Here is a 23538-nt window from a genome sequence, read left to right as displayed (position 1 = left end):
GAGAAATTGAACTAGGATCGGTTCAAATACGCGCGATCGTGATTTTTGTAAGAAAACGTTAAGACTACACTAGTGAAAGTATGGTATACTGTGCTCAAGCTTACTGTCTTGCATCGATCATAAACTTGTTCACATCGTGGGAAGGGTTGGTTAGGAAATTCCATTTGGTTTTTGTCGAAATGTTGTCTGTCAATACCAAAAATGGTTTTTATTAGAAGCTGCGCCAGGCAAGAGTTCATTCTTTCTAAGTAAAGTTACTTGATTTTCACCCTAGAAGGATTCGTAACAAGCGTAGTGAATTAGAACCGATAGATGGCTGGCGGCGCATCTCCTGTAAATTCTGAACTCTTCCTTCTACTTACTTAAAAATTAATGGTAGGAATAGATGGCCTCCACCACCTTATTTCGCCAACAAAGTATAAACTTTAAACAATGAAAGGAAAAATAATGTTGAATTTTGAATTCGTTTGCTCTCACCCACCGCCATTTGTTAGTTGCACCATTGAATTTAAAGTGCCGACGCACACAACAATAAAAAGGTTGCATTATGGAGCAACAAGTAACGTTTATTTTAAAATTGTACAATTTATAATACAGGATAAGTATTTAAAAATAAGTTTTATCTATTATCTATTGGCATACACATACACAACAACATGAAATATAAATGACCAGTGGTGCAATAGGTAGCTAAGCAAACTTAAGTACATTAAATATGCATTGTAAAAAACCAAAATCATTAATTCGGTAACAATTGCACCACTGAGTTACCATATAAACACGTAATGTTAAACAGAATACACCCTGTACACCGATTTATACGCACTAAACTGTTAAAATAAGTATTCAAAAACATGAATTTTAATTAGGTAAATAATTCACCAGAATCACAAAAAATCAATTCTGTTATCCTAAATAACCTCTTAAAATTACATATTGAAGCAGAGCGATCACATGATGTCGAAGCATATCTGTCAACTAATTTGACGGATATGCCGAAATTGTACATAAAAAGGTTTCACTAAAACCTAAACCTGTATAGGGAAGATTTAAGAATTACTAAGCCACAATATGGTTTTAACAAAAAATTCCACACTGCTAGTGTGAGCTATTTGATTTAAGTTCCATCGCCAATTTATATCCTAATTCGGGTCGCCTGTCTCTTCCTTCTACCATGGCTTTAACATGATTTGAATTTACAATGACGCCGTTGTTCTTAATCACTGTAGTTTTTGTTTTTTCAATGTCCAGAAGATCTACCCCCCTACTGCAATCATCCAGTAAAATTGTTCTATAACCAATTGCTAACGCATCTACAGCGGTCGCACCTTTTTAAAAAACCCAACTAAAGATCATGGCATACTTAGGTAATGTAGTTACGTACCAACGCACACATCATACGCTAACCCACAGATATATATGTCGGTGGCGTTTTTTAGCCTCAGTTGACCGCACAAAGTCGTGTCTGTTAATTTTTTATTATCCCAAAATACCGAATAGGAATCAACTTCAGGGTTGGTTCCCTTATACACCTTTATCGCTTTTTCAAGAATCTATAACGAATAAATCTATATAACAGCTTCAATTAAAAAAGGAACCCTACCTTTAGGTCTTGATGTAACTCAGATCCCCAAGTGTCCTGAACACAGTGACGTGGCCAAAGACGCTGCTTCATCGGAGTAGGCCCGGAAAATATAACAGTGTCGTACGTGTTCGCCGTTTCTACTGTTAATGGGCTCGATGGATCTAATTCCCTCATGTGTAAGTTGTCAATGAACGATATATGATCGCTCGGGTGCCAATCCAAGGAATAGAAAACAGCGTCAAAATTAACAGTATCCAGTAGCCTATTTATTGGTTCGATCACTTCGGCACCATTTTGTTGGGCAGAACAATTGCTTATATTTAAAGTACCCGATATAAAATCATTTTGAACGTCTACGATTAGGAAAGCGGAAATTGGACGGACTATCTGTAATTCAATTTTAATTATACAAATTATTATATTATTCACCCACATACCGAGTGGAAATAAAAATGCCATATAGTGACAGATGTGTTTCCTATCGGCATGTTCATGTACAACTTTTGGAACGACACGAAACTGCTCAATTTTATATTGTCGCTATACCATTAGATAACTTATTATAGTATTGTCGAATCTCCTTTTCCCTGTCTGAATAAAACGGCAAGTTTGTGTAATTTTTTATTTATGAAGTTTCGTTTAATTTGATTGTTTAATTTGAATGTTGGCCCATTATTAGATAAATGCAAAATTATTGCTTTTATTGGTATTGTAAGATGATAAAGGTACACGTGTTTTATTCATAGAATTTTCTTATCTTTAGAAATTATGTGTTATGTATTGTTTTTCGTATATATTTGACAAATATCTCCCCCCGGATACGAAGAGAACTAGGAAATCATAGGATCACCAGTTGCAGAAAATATATTGAATCATTGGAATCAAATGATTCCGCGATGCAAGCCACTCGACACATTACCAGACAACGTTCCAACATTTAGGTATAATCATAGATTGTATTTGGTCTATGGTATAATCGACAGCGTACTTAACTACAATATTCAAAGCTTATTTAAGATTGGGATATTTCCCCGAAATGTGGAAACATACGCATCATGGCAACTATCGCCCCATTCGTCTGCTCCGACTCCACTCTGCACCATTTCAAAGTCGCTGGAGAAAGTATTCATAGGCCAAATATGTCGTTAGACTCGAACGATATCATCCCGATATCAGTTCGAATAGACTGTGCTATTCTTCTGTATACCGCCGTTTTAAGGTCATTAATCACTCACGCGTGTCCATTTTGGAGTGGAACTTCCGCTACCAACTTAAGAAAAATACATAATCGTTTTTTTCTCCTTAATATTGTGAGAAAGACAAATGTCATATTGTCTATAATCTATGGATGCACTTCTTGGATCAAAGACTAATTTCGACGATTGAGTAAACACACTTTTATTCAATGTTTCAACTGTGATATACAACTCAAAAATTGTAACATCTTTTCGATTTCGATCGAACTTTTTTGAAGGTAATAAATAGCCTGAGTTGAGAACTGGGAGAAAACACATTTACTGATAGATAAATAACAGTCTCTTGAAAATCCTATACCAAATGCTTATTAGAGTCGCTCGCATACGAGCGTTTGAACGAGTCAAAGCAGAATTACAGTTCGATCGTTATTTACTTCATTAAAGGTTGAAAAATACGCCATATAACAAACATGCTTTGTATACGAAACGTCTATTGAACAAAGAAGCTCTCGAATAGATACCTTTACTAATGGCTCCCGCAATATTGAAAATCATAGTAGGTGTATTCGGTGAGCTATGCAGGAAACAGGATATTAGTTGGTAATGGATATTAGATGGCAACCGAGAGCGATCGCGATCGCATTTCTGCTTTATTTCATCCCAGAAAATAAAACAAAAAAAACTTTTCTACATAGACGCATTATGTGAAACTCAATTTATGATTATGGATAGGTAATTCGATCAATTCAGTGATTGATGTCAGAGTATAGCTCCAAGCAGCATAACAAGGTATAAAAAATGAGGGTATTACAGATACAGATAGTTTATCGCACTAAAAAGAGAAATTCGTTCCTTCAATTAGGAATTCCAGTACCTATGCGAAAATTGAACAAAAGATTACGGTAATCTGAATCTGAATGAAAAATTGAAATTGTATAAATTGTGCACAACTCTTGTGCAGATAAAGCGCATTTTTAAAACCGAAATAGCTTTTGTTTTGACATCACCAATAGATCTATTTCTTGCAAACGTCTCAATAGCTCTTTGTGAGTACCCTCTTTCGACAATCCGTTCTTAAGGTATAAGGAAATATACGCGATCACGATATGAGGTCGAGGAGGAGGGCTATGGTTGGTAGAAATTAATTCCTTTCGTTGAGACGTTTCATTAGAGTATCATGAAGGATAAAACTAGTTATAGTTTGTACAAACCAATTTATTTCGATGAGACCTTTCATTAGAATACCATGAAGGGTAGAACATGTGTCCTCCCCTCCCCATTTTCTAAAGTTTAACTTGGCACCACTAAAGGCCACCACTGAGACCAATTGGTTGTCGTATTTAAAGTTATGCACGTTTTACTTTCAAAAACAGAATCTCAGGATATAATTCGTGGGGGAGGGGGGTGGGAGGCCCTTTTAGACAGCAAAATTTTATGGCCGTCAAGGTATAGGCTCCCTACTGCAAAAAATTCGAGGATTCTAGGACCATTCCCCTAGAAGTAGTTCGAAACGGCAGAAGTGGGCCCAGACGGACGGACGGACAAAACGCAAACAATAGCACACTTTTTTTAATTCTTAAAAAATTCGCTAAAATATCCATCGAACAAGGGATTCCCCGTATACAGCCAACATTACTCCAAGAATAATTTATGGAGGTTTTCCATTTCATTTCATTTATTGTGCTAAGTAATTACATAGTAATTTTTGCACTCGTCTTACAACTTCCTTATTTTGTAAGGAATTATATAAGCGCCCGATATTCTATTTTATTCATTTCGAAACAACGTACGACGGCACAAACTGACTAAGATATTAAAATTAATAATGTTGCAATTGTTCTGTAAATTGTCACACAAGTTACCAAGGCATATATGATTAAAAGTGAAAAAGTGCCTTGAAATTCAAAACCAGTCCGGTAATATAAACACAACACGTCGTAAAACGTTTCTGAGTGACCCAAGCCATGAGGCTGGAAGACGATGAGACACGTGCCATTAAACATCAACAAAGAAACAATTCGTTAAACTCTGAAGGATGATTTGAGCAACACAAAGTCCCTACATAAACTGACCGAAGAGAAGCAATTAGCTCCTGTAATCAGCAGCAGCATGCATTTTCCAAGGAATAGTAGCGCAGTTGGATAAATTTCTTTTTTTTAATTTATTATCAGTGAATTGTTGCTGATTTTTTGCACATTGGCACCAGCGCCACCTTGTGATTTTGGGTAATAGAATAGTGTTGGGTAACTCTCCTAAGCAATAGAGAGTTGTCTATTAATAGAAATTGAGAGTTTAACCTGTTTTAAGCGCACCCCTACAACGATACAAATCCAATTTATCACAAAATGCACCTTAAGGAGACACATTATACCCAAAATTTTCCGACAAGACAAAACTGTAAATTTTGAAGACTAGGACTATATAAACAATTGCTATAAAGTCCATGAGCGCATTCTCAGTCCTTTAATATATTATCTATACTATGGAACGATCTTGGCAGAGACGAGAGGTAAAATGAAATAAACTACTTGATAAACTAATCAAGTATTCGTGAGCTTCAACTTTCACGTTAACGTAAATAACAAGCATGAATTTGAGATAAGATCGATATCGTCTGTAACACGTCAAATGCCAATAAAACAAATACAATTTTATAGTCCCTCCCACAACTATTATAGATTTCAATTTTCAGGAAAACAAAAAAGGAATAAATCGTTCACCTCTCATCAGTCTACGTGGTAGTCATACTATATTGGTCCACGCACTAAAAGTGAGGAATTGAAAAAAAAACAGTTCGACGTATGGTAAAAAAATTAGGAACACCCTTTTCTAGTAATAAAGCTTACTTCCTTAAATAAGTAATTAATTAATAATGTTTAAAAAGTAGTGGAATTCCATATCTCCCAAATCGGTCTCTGGCTACCAGATCGCAGATTCTTAGACAAAACGGTCCATCGTAAAATAAACACTTTAGCTTGGCCTCCAGGAATTTGCAATGAGGCTCAAGAGGTAACATAAACCCTTCAACCTTCAAAAATTCAGCTCTGACTGTTTATTCCAACTCCCCTAAAGCATTCAAAAATGTTCAGCAAAAAAAAATTGTTATTCGACTATAATGGGGGGAGGGGGGGGGGGGCAATATTTTGGGGTCCTCTTCAATTTTTTTCTCAGCAACCGTAGCACATAGAAGGTTCGATCTATAGCCGTTACTTAGATTTTTTTGTATGCCCTTTTCAATTTTGAAAGTACTTCCAAGATTCCTGCCGCCAGATAGCACAACCCCAAAAGGAAGCGCTAATAAAGACCTGATGGCAACGAAATTTGGTGCCTGGGGCCTGGGTGTCAAACTTAGTTTTTGAAAATGTAATGAGTTCCGATTTTTTCAGACTGTATATTTTTTTGCTATTTTTACGGAGGTTTTACCCAGTGAGTGTTTTCTTTTTTCCATTACGCTCTTGATAACGTCCGTATTTAAGGTTTGGATTTAGAGAGTATAGGCAACTGGTGATGCACATGTAATTCAATGGGGCGTGCATTGCCTCTGAACTTCATTCACCATTCCATAAGCAAGGGGTGTATATGATCGGAAAAATATGTATTAGGTAGATAGATGTACAGAGGATAGTTTCCATACAATATAAACTGATATTTTGTCCACTAATATATGTTTAAAAAATCCAGAAAACATGCGTCAAAAGAGATCATAGGTTAGGAATTAATTGCAAAAATTAGGGAGCATTTTAAGCAATACGAGTGTATGGGATCGGTAGCGTGAATAGTTATCTATATTTTGGCCATTCATGTGAAGAAAATGGGCATGTAAACTGGAGAAATGGAAATAAACTACGCAGCTGTGACTAATATCGAGGTCAACAGTTAGCTTCTTTCTCACAGAGGGTGCCACCAAGAGTTTTATGAAGTCAGTAAAAAATACGATAAAGATATGAAATAGGTAAGCGCTTTTATCTTGCGATGGAGTTGTTCTTACTTTTTAACTAGGCTAGTACTAGTACTGTGTAATGGGGATAATAAAAGACCAAAAATTTACGAGCAAAAAAAAACTAGCAGGCTATGTAAGTTGCCTATGCTAAATCATATAGCGATTCTCTTTCAAGGTTGAACAGAGCGTGCGAGAATTTGCTGACAGCAAGAAAAAGATCGTTCACTGGTATATTTTTATTTTGTCAACTACTTGCTTCGAAATGTATTTGGTTTCTCTTTCCTATTCATTGCAAAAGGTACCTCCTCTACCTATCGTTTTATGAAATAAATAATAGAAATGGGGATAGGTAACATTCCTTTACAACAAATATCAAAATTTTACGTAATTTTTAGAACAAAAGGCTGTTGTATATTGTTGTTGATGTCTGGCAAGATGTGACCTTGTGTGGGTGTTTATTTGTAATGCGATTTGTTTGACCGTCTTCCTTATTCTTTATCTTTGCTTATTGCAGATTAAAATACCGTAATTTATAATCCATACCTTGTTGCAAATTAAATTTTTTGAACTTCAATAGTTCCATTGAATAAAGCTCTTTATTCAATGATAGTACCTATTACATATTAGTATTAGTTTAGTCAGTTTAGTGTAATGTGTAATAATTGACCTATACAGGGTGATTCAAATTCAAAGGCCACCATGGGGAACTCGGGAACTGTAAGAGATAGGTAGAGGTAGTTTACATTTGACAAAGTTACCCTTGATGGTAACATCATCTATTTTTAATAAGAAATAACGTTAATTCGTAAAAACGCAAGAAACTACTTACGTACCTACGTTACTTAAGACAAAGGCAAAAAAGATATTTTACAAGCATTAAAAAAATTGATGTGTACATTTTTGAAATCAGAAAGAAATTCTCTATCAAATGACACAAAAAGTAAAAATTACTTCCATAAGAAACAAAGTTGATGATAGTTAACCGGAGACGAAACGTCAAACTTCAAACTTAAAAGTAGTATCTTGTAGAGGGAAAAAAGTGGCCATAATAATGTGTCATTTATTATTAAATATCTTTGTAAACAACTATTAACTTCAGTAAAAAAACAAAAACGATTTTCAAAATGTTGTTTTTTCCGGATGTCTCCGAAAGTAGTCAGAATTTTCAGTTTCAAAACTGTTTTTGTTAAGCATCAAAATACACAACTTTACCACCTACCTATCTCTTACAGTTCCCGAGATACCCATGGTGCAGTGCCGGATTTAGGGTTTCTGCCGCTGTGGGCAAACATTTTTTGCCGCCCTTGACATATCACTATATCACCATTATTACAAGGTGGGAAAAGTAAGGCATTCATTGGCTATATTTGCAACGCAATGAATGTACTAACAGATTTTATTTTTGCTTCATTTCATTTACCGATTCACCGGTTACCTAAAAAATTTGAACGCATTTTAATTTTTCTGTTTTCCTCCAAATTTGCCGTCCTTACAATTTTGCCGCTGTGGGCAATTGCCCACGTTTGCCCCTTATATAAATATGGCACTGCCATGGTGGCCCTCGAATTTGAATCAGCCTGTATATTACTAATTTACAAAAGACCATCCCTCGAATGTAAGACATGGGGAACAAATGTATATTTAGGTATAAACGGCTAAAAAATTAAAAAAAAATCGGTATACCGTATGTCCCCGGATTGACTTTACAAGAAGAAAAACTTTTACTATACTTTTTGACAAAAATGCATTCTCCATAAAAGCTTTTGCTTGTTCTAATTCGAAATTTCCCTACCGTTTCAGAGAAAAATACAAAAAAAAAACGAAAATATGGTTGAACTTTTTCCAAGTCCTAAAAGTCAAAACGCGTCTCTACTGTAATACTAATAACATTTCGTTAGTTACAAATGTCTTCGTTACCTGTTATTTGAATAGGCACTAGGATCGTTATAACAAACACACTTCGTAATGACACTGAATAAACCTCTTTATTCAATGGTAACAATGAAAAAGAATTGAATTTCCAAAGGTGTTTTCTTTGAAATGTCGGCGTTTTACCGTTAAGTGAAGGAATCAAGAGTTTTACTGAGGGCCCTTCCAAACAAAAAGCCCCTGTCGCCACTTGTGAACCAATTTTACGATCTTAATTTTGAAAGTCCCCCATGCCAATAATTACGCGATTTTTACTTCATACGTTACGTTACAAGCGGTTCATTATTAAGTAAGCTGTGGTAGAGCGCTAATTATAATTTTGTTAACCTAGCAGTCTGTAAGGAGCCGTGAACGACCTTGCGTTTGTGTTTTGTATCTTCTTGTCGTGTGGTTATGCAAATCAAATTGCCTTTTTTTTAAAGCTCCCTCTGTGTTGTTTGGGGCCCACTTAAAGAGAGTATAATTATTTAAATATTTGTATAGAAAACTGCTGTAGTTACGCTATTCATTATTAGGTACCAGCACATTCTAACGAAAAAAACTTTGTCCTTTACTATGGGTACTTCTCTTTTCAGGCAATCCCAGCCTTAAGAGTAATTTACTTTCGATTATTGTTTTAGCGCCCATTAGTCAGGTTTCATACTAAACAACACTTTATTTCGTGAGTAGGTGTTTAGAAAGTTGACTTTTTTAACGATTTCGTTGTTGGAATCTTTAATTTCCTCTTAATGGTTTGTCAAGGCCAAAGGATTCGTTCTTGAGAAATATGCATTTCGTGCGTGAAGTATACTTAAACACAAGGGATTATCACATTGGAAGCACCATCATCTCACAGTTCTAAATGCTGACCAATTCAAAAAATCAAACCTATATCCCAATATTCTACAAAGTATTTTTTGGGATAGCCTACATCAAAATTTTGTATATTATCGACATTGTAAAGGCCGTTGATATCGTTAATCAACTCCAGGACTTCGGCCAAAGAAGTCTGGAATAAAATTAAGACTCTCTGGAAAATTTACCTCCGCCGCAATAAGCGCCTTTGAAAGTCCAGACGGCACCCTCGTGCATTCCACTTAGAAATTGCAGAGCCCAACAGACAAGACATCCATTTACAGGACAAAGATATAATGAATGATGATCTACAAAAACCAGTGCAGATTCACAAAGAAGCACTCCACAACGGATCAATTGATAAAACTCCAGAACGAAATAATCGACGGCTATACAACACGAGAGTTTACGGTAAGCGTTTTCTTTGACGTCGAAAAAGCGTTCGATCAAATATGGAAGCTGACCGTAATGAAAGTATGAGAAAAACTCAATCTAAAATGCAAACTAACTCGCTTCATACAGACCCAATAAGAAACCGGTACACCCTTTAGGCACAGTTTAAGTCGATTCCTATTTATACTATAGCACTAAATGACGAGTACAATACTCATTATTCACCGACGACCTCGCCACCTATACCAGAGCTGGTTCCTATGGAACTACCATCGCAATTGTTCAATTCCACAAATTTGTGGGTCTACATCTTGACACAAAAATGAACTGGAGAAAGCATTATATAAGACAGATCAAACGGTGCTATCAATCCTATGAAAAAACTAAATCATACAACCTAAGGACACGACAGAAAATCAATGTTAAGGACCTACACAAGTCATCTTCAATCAATCGTTGACTACGGATTAATCCTGTACATCACAGCGTCTAAATCAGATCTAAATAAATTAATAAATTCAATACAGAACCAAGCCATACGCCTCTCAGTTGAAGCTTTTCGAACTATGCCCTATCTAGAAGAAACACTAGCTATCCCTAAATACTTCGTCAAAATCGCAGCAGCTAAATCATTTTAGGCTTTTCACTCCAATCTCGAAAACTATAGCCAATAAAAACGCTGGAAATGAACCAGTTCGTTATCACCGAAATTAAAATCAGTACAGTACGGAGTAATCTCATCTCAGACAAAAATCCACAGCATGCAGACGAGAAAAATCATCTAGCCAGACTACTCCGAAAGGGCCACACAGGCTTCGTCCATAGTTCACTAATCACTGAGAATCGAGGAGTGTCAAACATGTTTAGATCTGGTAATGCGGCACATAATAAGCTTATGTGCCCAACACAAAGAACAGAAAAATAAACTGCTGGGGTAATTTTATAATTTTGATCCTCAGTCCATCCCTGCATATTTTTTCAGCAACAATTCATACTTATTACCTATATAAATAAGTTATGTCAATCAAGAATAATAGTCGTTTTCAGGCAATGTGTGACACAAATTAAAATCGACACGGTGCAGATGTTGTCAAAGCAACCCACTCCCAACAATCCTTATGCAGGTCTATATGAATTGTACGGAAATTAGTATGGGTGCGCATTCCACGCCTTATTTATGTAGAGCAGTCGTAACTTCGCTAGTTATTCTATACCCCCCTTGAATCAAGACTGCCGAATTGTTCTACAGAAGTAGTAAAAGCAATCCAGACCTTCTCTTTTCTCCTAAAAGTACAGTATTCCGACACTCGGATCGAATACATCACGTCCACACCCTTCATTTTCCAGTTACAATTAACTTCCGACTTTGTATTAAGTATACTTTCTATTAGAATGCCATGAAGGTTAGAAACATTTTAACACAACCCTCCCTAGGGCTCGCGCTTGCTCCTGTAATACTTTTGAATTGGAAGGTATACGGCACTACTTAGTGTAGAAAATTTGAATGTAATCATTCATTTCGAAAAGTTCTTAACGCATGCATCCGTACCGTTAAAATTTTCACCACTCCCCTACGTAATTTTTTGGAACACTTTACTTTGCACAACAAGGAAGCATCAGCTACAATATACGTGGGCTAGGAGCAAAGCTTTATCCTGCACAAGAAAATACGAAAATCGAGGACATAAGCGCTAAAAATGGAAGTTGCGTGAACAGCATTTACCTAATATGTTACCTTTTATCGTAGGCATGTAAAGCGTGTAATTACCGTATCAGTTGTATAATTTCGTGTAGATACTCTCAACTAGCGTCCTCTAACAAAAAGTAATTAGTATCAATGTGCAATGCGATTTGCTTTTAGTCATAATAATAAACTAACGTAAGCTCGTCACTATTAACTGAAAAGAGATAAAGTTTTCTTGTACTTTTGCTCCGAAACATTTATAATTTTATACACTTATTTATTTGTAGAGTTAATAGAAAAGAGCCTACTAAAAAAAACCGTTGAAAGTAAAGTCCTACGTTCTAAGTGTGGTCCAGACTCCAGTGCCACATACCCCCCTGCCTTACCAATATTTCTCGAATAGTTATAATTAGAAGTATTGCATTAATTTTTACAGATGAATTACTCTAATAATGTTTACTATAGTTGAATCTTTTCAATTAAGTAGATTTAAATGTTCCTAAAGTAAATATTTAGATACTCATTTCCTATGATATTTGGAATAAATTACTTTTATCTTATAAGTATAACTTAGGTCGTGCCCTAATATTCGATCATTTAAAACGTATTTCAACAAGATAGGGGATGTTGAAGAATAAAATGTAAGCACCTGTTTAAATCAATCTATTGAGAGTACTTTTACACTGTATATGTACTACGCTATAAATTGAAGTAAACTATACTCATATTATTCCCATTTTATGTTCCTAATTTAATATATCGCATAGTAAAGTATTTTCATTATTTTAAATTATCTTTACTTATTATTACTTCTATAATAATAATAATCTACACATTCCTTTGTCCTCTCATACCGCCATACTTAACAATGTACCCGCAAAAATTTAATTTGATATCAAATTTTAATAAAGCTCGACGATGGCATTCTTATTAGCTGAATATTTTTCTACTCGTAATCGGTACTTACAATTTTGATCCAGTGGTTCCAACAGAAAGTAAACTCCTCTCTATCGATGAAATTATCATTGTTTTTATCGAACACGTTGAAAATTTCTCTCACTTTGTTTTCTTGTAAACTGTATATTTTTCCTTTGTCGTTTCGAAATAATGCACGACAAATCAATTTAAATTCTTCTAAATCTAATTTCCCATCTCTGAAAAAATAAAATAATGATGTCATTTTTATTATGGTTTATGGCCTAGTAAAAAAGCGTTTCTAACAAATATGTTAAATAATATTGCCATACAAACACATAATTTTATTAACGTATATAAAAACAATCACTATAATGATATTGCATGACCCACAAGATGGAAGTTCAGTTCAGATACTATGAGTAACAATATCTTAAATTGGCAGTGGCGTAATTAGGTAGGTGCCGAACGCTCTAGGACACCAAGTCGGGGGTGAGTCAGTCATTAAAGACAAAAACGGCAGTTACATTCGAATAGTTTGCTATATAGTCGACTACAGGGTGCAAAACACTGAAATTTAATTAAAAATACATTTGCGACCCTGTAGGGTTAGGGCCTGGGTTAGGGTGTAAAAAATTGAAACAACAACATGACGCAATAACTATTCTCACACAATAATTATAAAAGTTATGCAAATAAGAAATCTTTCATTAAGTTCGCAATCTTTTTTACTAAGGATCATCATTATTTATGAATTACAGATCTATAATAATGTTTGTATTTAAGCATTTTGACGGAATTTCAAAAGGTAGGCAAAGGCAAACTTTATGTACTACTCGTTACACCCTGTCGAATTTATACACAAATTTGCATACATTTTAGAAGAATGGAAATACATATATTTCTAATTTTCACGCGTAAAATCCAGCTTGGCATGGGGGTCAAAGAAATGGTAAGTCTTAAACAAGATCGTTTCAAATGCGTGTCACACTATGTAGTATAGACTTTAAATTTACAGCCTTTCACTTCTAAGGGCTTTGTTCTATATCGAATTTAGCGAACGGATAAAATTTTGGATATTCACAATTTTACAAAAGGGTTGCGAATTTCGAATTACATTAATCTTAGTTAATCAAATCTACCTTTCAATTTGCACCCTCGTACGGTGTTCGGAAAGTAATCTATACTGTATCAAGGTCTTCGCTATAATTGTACTTGGTCAAGGCACTTCTCCCCATTTCTAATAGGTAACTATGGATTTCCCAACGTTAAAATTTCCAATGTATTTTTTTTTATTGATCTGATATACCGTTGAAGCTGGTCATCTGCGTGTGCTGCTTTGACTTTGTTTCTCCAACAGAGCTGTCAAGGAGGTAAGTATTAGTTACTATATATATATGAATCGGTTCTTGACGCACGTCAGTTGGCTTCATTCATATTTCTCTCAGTTTCTCTACAGAACCTTTCAATATCTTATGCTGAGCAGAGTTGGACTGGGTCACTGGGTCAACTGGGTCGCTGGGTCACGTCATACTCTTTTCAGTTAGACCCAGTGACCCAGTTTGACCCAGTGACCCAACTTGACCCAGTGACCCAGTTTGATCCAGTGACCCAGTTTGACCCAGCGACCCAATTTCATCCGGGGACCCAATTCGACCCAGTCACCTAGTTTGATCGAATAACGCAGTTAAGTCAGTGCCCTCGGTTCAAGTGTACAGATTATGAAATAAATGAAATGCTGGTTTGTTGAAAATAATACTCGATAGCTTGACAACTGCCGGTTCTGTGATGTTTGCTTTAATACTGCCGTAAAAAACTTTCCATGTCCCGAATTGTATTAGAATAATGTTATTTCTAAACAGTTCCCTCCTTCATTTCTTTGCTTCAGGGCTTACCAGTTTGCTTACAGGTGTTCATTCACATTTAATTTTTTTCTACTAGTTAGCTTAATTCAAATAAATCTTTCCTCTAAATACTTTCATTGACTACTTGACTACAAACTATAAACAAATGCATTTGATTTTTTTAGGTATTAGTTCTCTTGAATGAAATTGGGCTACGTGCTTGTTGGCGAATATTAATGAGGAAGTTTTTTTTAAATTAAAAGTTACTTGAAATTGTTTTGGATGATACCTAACAATAATTTGATTACTGGGCCACCGGGTCAAGCTGGGTCACTGAGTAAAGCTGGGTCAAGATGGGTCACTGGTTCAAGCTGGGTCACCGGGTCAACCTGGGTGACAGGGTCAAACTGGGTCACCGGGTCAACCTGGGTCACCGGGTCAAGCTGGGTCACCGGGTCAAGCTGGATCACCGGGTCACTGAGTCACCGGGTCACTGAGTCACCGGGTCACTGGGTCAGTAAACTAACTGGGTCACCGGGTCACTGGGTCACTCTATGCTTGACCCAGTCCAACTCTGATGCTGAGCACTGAACATGTCCTTTTTCAACTAACTTTTCTCGCTTTGCTGAATGCGACTTTCTTACCCTTACGGTTTTGTTTTCAGGCTTCACGTGACCTATTCCATTCCTGAATTGTTAATTATATTTCCAACGTTTTCATCAACATTCAACTATTTTTACACGACAAATTGCTGAAAAAATATTTCACAAACGTCGAATTTCCTTTTTCAAACATTACTGTGGTTCCTAATATGAAAATTTGGATTATTGCATTAATCTCATTTTAGAAGCCTTTTTGTATCGTTAACTAACTGAATGTCTACGTATAAACTAATGAATTGCGAGACACGGGTAAGTGCCTAAATTTGTCGCATTTAGATAATCGCCTAGCTCTCCAATGAATGACGCGAACAATTTCAAAAGAATCTACTACACAACGTATGTGTTACTAGAAAAATGAAATTAGCTCGCAAAGGACTGTACAAATTCTGTAACCTTTGCACAAAAAAACCCGCACTCATTACGCTTGGGTTACATTGACGCTATATTCCCACACGCATTGCTTGCGCTTCAGTTTTCTTTTCACGTTATTATTAAGTTCAATCACGCACAAAGTAGCAGTTAGCACGCACCTGGGGGCCCATAATCTGTTGTGACGTTTTTATCGAACTTTAAGCTTATAGTAATAAAAACCCTAAAAAATACTATAGAACAACAAACTTTTATCGTTGAGCTTTATAGTTAATGAAATTTTGTAGAACAGTTGCCATTTTGTGGTCTTTACGCTACATTGTATTTCCGCTATGACGGAAGTAACTGATGTCGGGAATTTTCATCATAGATACGAGGATTGATATCGGCAAGAAGCCGTTTTCATATGCGTACACCTCCTTTTCGGAAACTATAATCTTCAAAGAAATATACTAATAATAATTACAAATCATAGTGCCGTTACTGTTCATCCGTTTAGTGTTGTGTTTTTTGGCTGTGCTAATTTACATTCGAAACCATTTTTTGGCATTCCTATATTTGCAGTGTGGAAGTAGGTAAACTTCAATTTCCTATACTTTCAATTAGCTATCTGTTTTTTGCCATAAATAGTAAGTTTACCATCGGTAACTATGTACAAGTGTCATAACCTCACTAAACGAAAACTTGTAAGTGAAATTTACAATCCTTGATTAGGGTACTTACCTAACGCATTTAGATATTACTGTTACCAAGCCATAAAGTGCTTAAAATGGAATTTGCACAAATGCCTATCATTCTAACAATTTAATTTCAATTTAGAAATGTCATTGAAAAAATGAAAATCAGTTACACCAACCAATTTTTAGTAATATTTTTGCCCGCCTAGGCCAGCAAATGATAACTTTCTGGACTCATTTGGCTACAGAAAACAAAGCTTTGAAGCAGGGAGACAAAAAGTGTTTACTTAAAAAAAAATTATGCGCAGTATATCAAATGCAGAGTGCAGAGTCCTTTTGGGAAAAAGACTCTCAAACCACTTTGTTTTATATATTCATTTTTCTAGGCTTAAGTTTAGTTCAGTAAGCACAGTTGTATAAGGATACTCCGCTTAGTATAAGAAACAGTGTAAGGTGCTAATAAAGGAAAAATCGTGAAAAGCTACCTCGTTCTTATTTCCAACCAACTACCCCAACCAGGCTTGCTGGATTGAAAATTTGTCGTCTTCGAGGCGGATTAATCGAGAACAAAAGGGTTCATACGAGTGATTTCGCGGGATTTCACTAAGGAAAGGATTGTGGATTGGTGGCAGCTTTATTAGGACAGTTTTTTACAAGGGCAAAACCGAATCACAAGATCAAGGATACGAACTAAAGCGATCGTTTCAAACATATTTTACAAAAAGGGTTGAACAAAGGTGAACCTTCAGCATCTCCAAAAAATACAGTCACACCATTTTACGAGTATATATTGTTACACTTACACATACGTTATCTTATAGCTTAGTGCTTATAGGTATAGTCCATGTTTAGTTTGATTATTAAAATACATATTAAAGTTCGCTTAAACGCTAATGCCGGCAGTAACCTGATAGGTACTTTGTTAAATCAACAGATGTGACATAACCATGGACATAACTCATACATACATGGGTTTGATTATTGAGAAAGGATTATTTTGTAGGGACATAAGACTTGTTACGGAAATATTTACATGAATAAGTTTTTTTAACAAAATGACAGATAGGGATACCATGGTACACAAGCGAGGTAGAAATAGAATTCAGGCGAAAATTACTAGAATTGAACATTTTGTAAAGGCAACTGATGACAATTTGTTGATTGACAGTGACAGGGAAACTAGTATGTTAGTGAAGGTGTACGACGAATATGAGAACATTCAGGATAAATTAGTGGAAATAGATGCTAGCCAGAGAGTGAACAGGTTGAAGTACAATTACAATATACATCTTTACATAGCAAACTTAAAACTACAATTTCTAAAAATCTAAACGAGTAAATTCAGAACATCAAGGTGGTGCGGAGTTATAATTTCGCGGATAATTCAGGGCCTTCAGCAAGTATCAATATATGTACCAACTTTTTCTCGTAAATACGAAAAGTACAACTCTTTTATTGTAGAGTTGTACAAAGTTTTAACGAGCAATCCTTTTTACAACCACAAAGGACGATATCTATAGCAGCCTTCGGAAGTGATTCTAGCGTCGTGAGAATGGGAATGTAGCCATTCTCAACTGCTTTCCCCATGACATCAAGGATAGATATGGTACTGTGAGCGACATTTCAGATTTCAGAGTTTAAAAAGTACCTCTTGTGATTAGTTAAGCTTTATGTAGTTATGATACCTACCAACCTTGTACAGTTTTGCGATGAACACATTTGCAGAAGATATATCTTCTCGCTGAGGGTTATGCTCCTAGAGCGTGAACAGCAAAGAAAAGTGCTTTCGAAAAACTTTAAATGCCGTGTGGCGCAGTGGAGTTGAAGTTCGACTAAGTGGCAAGGGTCCCTGATTCAAATCCGGGTTCGGGCATGGTTATTTGTAAATGTCTAGTGTGTTCACTTGAAAATAAAGGCCAAAAATAAATAAATAAATGCATGCAAGCTTGGAAATTGATGACAGTAATAACGTGACATCACTTCCTGTGATAGCGTAAAAGGACAGGATATTCGTTACTACCCCCTTTGGCCAGTTCCTCTGCACATATCAAGGATAGGAACAAAGACCATCTTTCTTGAAGTACCGGCCAGCAAGCAAACGAAGCTATGAAGAAGCAGCAAAAATACATCTGTATCTGTAGCGTTATCCTAGCATTCGCTTCCTCATGAAAATCTTGTAGGGAGGTAACCTGTGTCGTCTGGCGATGGGCAGTAATCGCTAAGAGAACTTGAGCGACCATCGTTATATGTAGGTGAAGGAGAGAAAACACCCACACACAAAGAACTAGGCAGGAATACCAAGACACAGGGTGATGTTCTGCTTGAATACTAAAATAGAATAGCTTCGCAGAACGTGTGTCGCAAAGAGGAAAATTATGACCATAGCGAAGAAGGCCTCTTATTGAAGACGCAATTGCAGCCCTCAAGGAATCAAGACAACGTACCACGACAGAAAAAAGGACTTAAAAGGACGTTTGGTATAGCGGGTATGGGATATAGTGACGGGTAAGTTCAACAAGAAAGGGTAGGTACGCATTAGGATGGAATGATGAGGCCCTGCGACGTACTATTGGCCAGCTCTTGCCCAAGCGCTGGAGGCGGCAATTAGCAACCGGTAGAAAGACAATATCGCTTCCGAGAAGGTAGATGAACAGTAGACGCGATAAAGATGCTGCACAACATAAGGAAGAATGCGAACGGTGGAATGCGCAGGACAAGGGGGGTGTGTTTGGCATCATTCAATACCAGGAACGCCTTCAATACCGTGGGGAAGCAGGACATAATAAGATCGGTGGAAGAAATGGTGGTAGACAGAGGTCCCACAAGAGGGAGAGGGGTAATTACAGATTCGATTGAAGCAAGTCTCTTAAGATTTTTAATAACGAATGTAAGCTATCAAATTGGTTAATAAGAGAAGTGTCATCAGCAAACATGATGTGGTCGGTGTATAGGTCACAGTCAGTGGGGATCCCTGTGGCACACAATGCTTTAATTGTGACAGTTTTGATACACAATAACAACACATAATAAAAATATATTAAACGCATCATCAGAAGTAGATTGGGCATGAACTCCATTCCACTCAAAAACGATTATAATTAATTTCCTTCATCTAACTGTATTGTGTGATTTTATAACACTTCCAGTAGATGAACAAGCTTTTCAAAGAGAATTGTTTTTACGATGTGATGTGAGTATTATCAGTTGGAGTTAGAAGTTATCTATTCTGTAATTTGTGTAATATGTGTACGTGTGTTTTTCAGTGTTTTCTCTTCATTTTGAGAGTTCCGAATAACATAATGATTTATTTATTTATAGTGCAGCTGAGCACTATGGTCTGATAGGTCTAAGGCTCCTCTGTAGTCAATTTGTATTTCAATGTTATTGCAATTGGTTAGACCACCACAATACACATTTCTACGTATATTCGTGGAGTGGGAAAACGGTATATTTCCATCCTTTTCAGTTTTGCATATTTTCTTCATTTATTGTTAAACACAATAAACCAGGTACAATGATCAAGGACTAAGTATGTAAACAAGTTTATTGAAAAGGTGTAGTGAATGAAGCTGAACAAATATCTGTTCCTTTTACTCCATTTGTCTATAATGAGATCTTCTTTAAATTACTTGTTTCTAAGGTGGAGAAAATTCGCAATGTTTGCTAACATTTCCCAATACATTGTTAATTACACCTCATTATTATTTCCTGTTATTTGTTTTAATCAATTTTACTGGTTAAATTGGATTTATACATTTTTATAATTATTATTATTAGGTAAACATGTGCATTCATTTACTTATTAAAAAAAAAAGTTTTTATCTTTTCAAAAAATAATTTAACATTTAGCGTATTCTTTTTATTTATGCAAGATAAGCAAATATATTAAAATAAAAATAGCTCTTCCATTGAGGGTATAATTTTTGTAGTAGCTGCTGGCTGCATCTTGTAATAGTTATTTGTTTCATTAGTACAAAAAATGTCAGTTTTCGGGACGAGGAAGATAGTTGCTGGACGACGCGTTAGCGGAGTCCAGCAACCTTCCGAGTCCCGAAAACGCATTTTTTGTACGAATAAAACATACAATTTTTTCTCCAACCCCCTTTACTTCAAATTATATTCGAATTTAGATTCAGTCACAGTTTCACTACTAGTATAAGAACTTCTGCTTTCTTGTCCTCACGTGTCATGCCACTCTAGTTTTTAGGTTAACTTATAACCTATTCGTTCTGACTTCTTACTTCTCACCTCTCGCGACTTTGTAGGGAGCAAATCTTGAGGTAGCATGTTCTGCCGTTTCTATAATCTCTGGCGGAGTGCAATCCATGTCGCTATCAGTTTCAGTCATTTTATTGTATACACAATTAATATTGTTATATTTTGTATTGAAATAAAAAACTTACCGTACAGTTTTTTAATTAAAATTAATTGCAAATAACTTTTTCAAATTTTGAATTCAAAATGACAGATAATAGTGCAAGGGGTCTGAAGTAGATGGCGTTACGCGCGACGGCGGGTTGTATACGTATTAAAATTACGTTCATCGAATATGTAAATTACGTTACACATAGTTTAAATAAAAATAGCGAGCGTAAATCATTTTCAATACATGTACATACGTATAGGTGACATCATTATTTGCATTGAATATGCAAAAAGATTTGATTTGTATGTATAGAAATATCTTATAACCTGCAATGTAAAACGATGTCAATGTGACATATCTCCGTGATTGTAATTTTTTAATTGGCCAACTTTCAAGGTCAATTTCTTTTTGGTACTAGGACCAAAAGTATCTACTTTTTGTACAGTTGCCATGGTGAAAGCGATTAATCCGCAAAACGTCAATTTTACGTACCGAACACTGTCACAAAATAGCGTCTTATTCAGGTGGTTGGAGAAAAAACTCATTGTATTGAATGTTTTATGTCGGGAACACCTTTTTCTAATTTATCTTGAAATGTGAGATTAATTTTTAAAAGAATGAACTTAAAATTTTAAGAAATCGAGGTGCATTAAATGTGCGGGGATAATCACACTACTGCTAAGTAGGTATTTCAAATTAGGTAAGTGGGCATGAATGAAAACTTGGGCTTTTTTCACTGGGTCTGCTACAGCCGCTTTTTTTACCGAAAGACAGTGCCAACTGCCATAGACCATCGACGGGACAGTGCAGTATTTTCTTCATTCTATAAATAAATGCCGTGAGTGTGCGCTGCAATACTGCGCCGGACTCGTGTAACTCGATGACTCGTCTAACTCGATGACTCGTGCGTTCGTTTACGGATTCTAGAACTGCCCCTTGTACAGGTTTGTCCTCGGGTTTGTCCAACATGTACATACAAGGCCACTTGGACTAACAAATGTCGGTTTTTCTGCACACCCACCTGCTCCTTCAGTTAATCTGTTCGTAGTTGCCGTATAAAAGCAGAAATGGTAGTGTTCTGTTCCGATGAATAGGTAAGTAGGTACTACATCCACCATCATCTTTTGAGTTATTTTTTTTAAATTACTCAAATCAATAGTCTCTACATCCATCTCGTCTAAAATGGCGAATGCAGAATTGAGCATATGTCCAGTTCGCCCAATTCATTTGCCCAACTAGTTAGACAAACGTGTAAACCGTGTTCTATTTTTCTCGCAACTGAGTATAGTTGGCCAAACGTGTACAAGGGTGTTTAAAATGTGAGTTACTCCGTTACGTCAATTTTACAGCACTAAAAAGCAATCAATAGTAGACTTAATTTTTTGCCAACTTCACGGACCTCTTCACTCTTCATACATAATGGCGTGGTTATGAAGCATAGCATATTGCAGCTTAACTATGGGTAACTTGCGTACTATACTATATATACGTAGATAAAAAAATTTTGCAATATGTATATGTAATAATAATTTTCAAGGGCAAGCGAAGGTTTGTGATGTGAAAGATGATGTCAGCATCACTCATTCGCAGTTCAACCGAAACTGTCGTCGTTTCTTTTGCTCATTGCTATATACCTACATAGTTCGATTCGAACAAATAAACATAAATAAGTTAATAAGTATCTATTGCAATAAACAATTCCATCGATATGGCAACCATAAATAATTATGCAGATTAAGGTGCCTCAATCATCGTGTGTGTATTTGCCTAAATAATCTACTATTCTCACTAACAAAACTCAAAGGTACAAGTACGTTTTAGATGAAAAATGATTGGCGCGCAATAGTAACAAGAAGCGCAAACCTACTCATGAATAAGCGAATATTTTTAACCGATAAGGAAGATAGATATACGTTATTCCGTATCAACAAAATACCTCTAAAGCTAAACAAACAGGATAAAATGACACCTGTGTTTGTGTAAAATCTACCCAGTGTATGTAAATCGTGCATTATGTTGTTCTCCCAGTTAATCAATACATGCACGTTCTTTTCCATTGAAAGCGGGTGCTTATTTGCAGGAAATTAATTGAGAATATACTCATTAGATAAATGGCGAAACATTGCAGGTGTGTGTAAAACAAAATGTGTCTTAAACAAGCACATTTCCCGGTGAAAAAATAATATACACACTAGCGTGTGCGCGCTTCTCTTCATTTAAATGCTAGGGATTTTTGTATTTTTTTACCAATTCAAATTTGTTGATAAACATTTTGCGATTTTAGCGGAATAAACATTTCACCGACAGTGCCTTGTAAATCAAAATTTACTCACCCGTTCTTATCGAATGCAGTAAAACACGCATCCATGTTGCATTCAACGAGTAAAGTAAATCAATGGATTGTAGGGTATAAAGAAAAGCATGAGTAACTGAAAGGTTACGTCGCCAACTGACACGAAATAGTTGTCAGAAGTACCGCCATTGGGAAGGGGGGGAAGAAGTATAGTTTTCCAATTTAGCATGGTCGTGACACATTAAGGTGCCAACAGGAAGGGTACTTCCGCCCCATAAGTTACGTTTATACCTATTATCACGCTACCACGCCGCATTGCTCCTATTGTTACCATCAGCGCTGGAATAAACCGGGTTGCATCCATGACGCTTCTTCCTGTAGTTTAAAAATAACGTCGCGCATTTCATAATTGCCGTTAGAAAATAATTGAGGATTTACAGGGCGCACTTGCTGTGCAAAAACTATCTCTTTCAAAGAATTAAGATAAAGAATTTGATAGATATGCACCGTATAATTTGAATAGTTCATATACAGTCGGGAAAATAAATTGGTAAGGTAAACGGAAAATGATTTGGTTTGGCTCACGTATTTTTTGAAATTGTTTTTTAAATGAGCTTTGGAAAGTCTATGAAAGCTCAATTGCACAAATTAATCCATTTAGTACTGCGGATAGATGGACAACACCTTCACAAAGATTAGTATAAGGAACAGTCGCGCTTTTTTCCCCCTAGCATTTCAGATTGCGTGTAATTTATTAAATTTAAAGCACTTGTGACCTCAACAAATAGGTAACTATAGATATGCCTGAAAACAAACCGAGGACGAGGCATTTATTTGTTAACTTGTTTGTG

General features: G+C 36.0%; 1 protein-coding gene across 1 annotated transcript; it reads right to left on the bottom strand.

Moving 5' to 3' along the window:
- Positions 1-563: 563 nt before the first annotated feature.
- LOC116166230 (nicotinamidase) lies at positions 564-22844 on the bottom strand. The gene is made up of 5 exons (XM_031481097.1): positions 22728-22844; positions 12529-12715; positions 1604-1972; positions 1385-1553; positions 564-1328 (listed from the first exon to the last, which is right to left on the bottom strand). Exons 1-5 carry the CDS (start codon positions 22760-22762, stop codon positions 1099-1101), a joined length of 990 nt encoding a protein of 329 aa, XP_031336957.1. The 5' UTR covers positions 22763-22844; the 3' UTR covers positions 564-1098.
- Positions 22845-23538: the final 694 nt, after the last annotated feature.

Source organism: Photinus pyralis, unplaced genomic scaffold (genome assembly GCF_008802855.1).
Source record: "Photinus pyralis isolate 1611_PpyrPB1 unplaced genomic scaffold, Ppyr1.3 Ppyr1.4_LG3a, whole genome shotgun sequence".
Taxonomy (NCBI): domain Eukaryota; kingdom Metazoa; phylum Arthropoda; class Insecta; order Coleoptera; family Lampyridae; genus Photinus; species Photinus pyralis.
Note: the sequence above shows the minus strand (reverse complement) of the source record. Positions and strands in the feature narration are given on the sequence as shown.

Bases quoted from the DNA above. Each gene is read 5' to 3' on its own strand.
- LOC116166230 (XM_031481097.1), bottom strand. From the start codon at position 22,762: ATGGATGCGTGTTTTACTGCATTCGATAAGAACGG. The intron at 12,716-22,727 runs GTGAGTAAATTT...TTATTTTTTCAG, and splicing joins ACTGCATTCGATAAGAACGG to AGATGGGAAATTAGATTTAG. The intron at 1,329-1,384 runs GTACGTAACTAC...TTTTTTAAAAAG, and splicing joins AGCGTATGATGTGTGCGTTG to GTGCGACCGCTGTAGATGCG.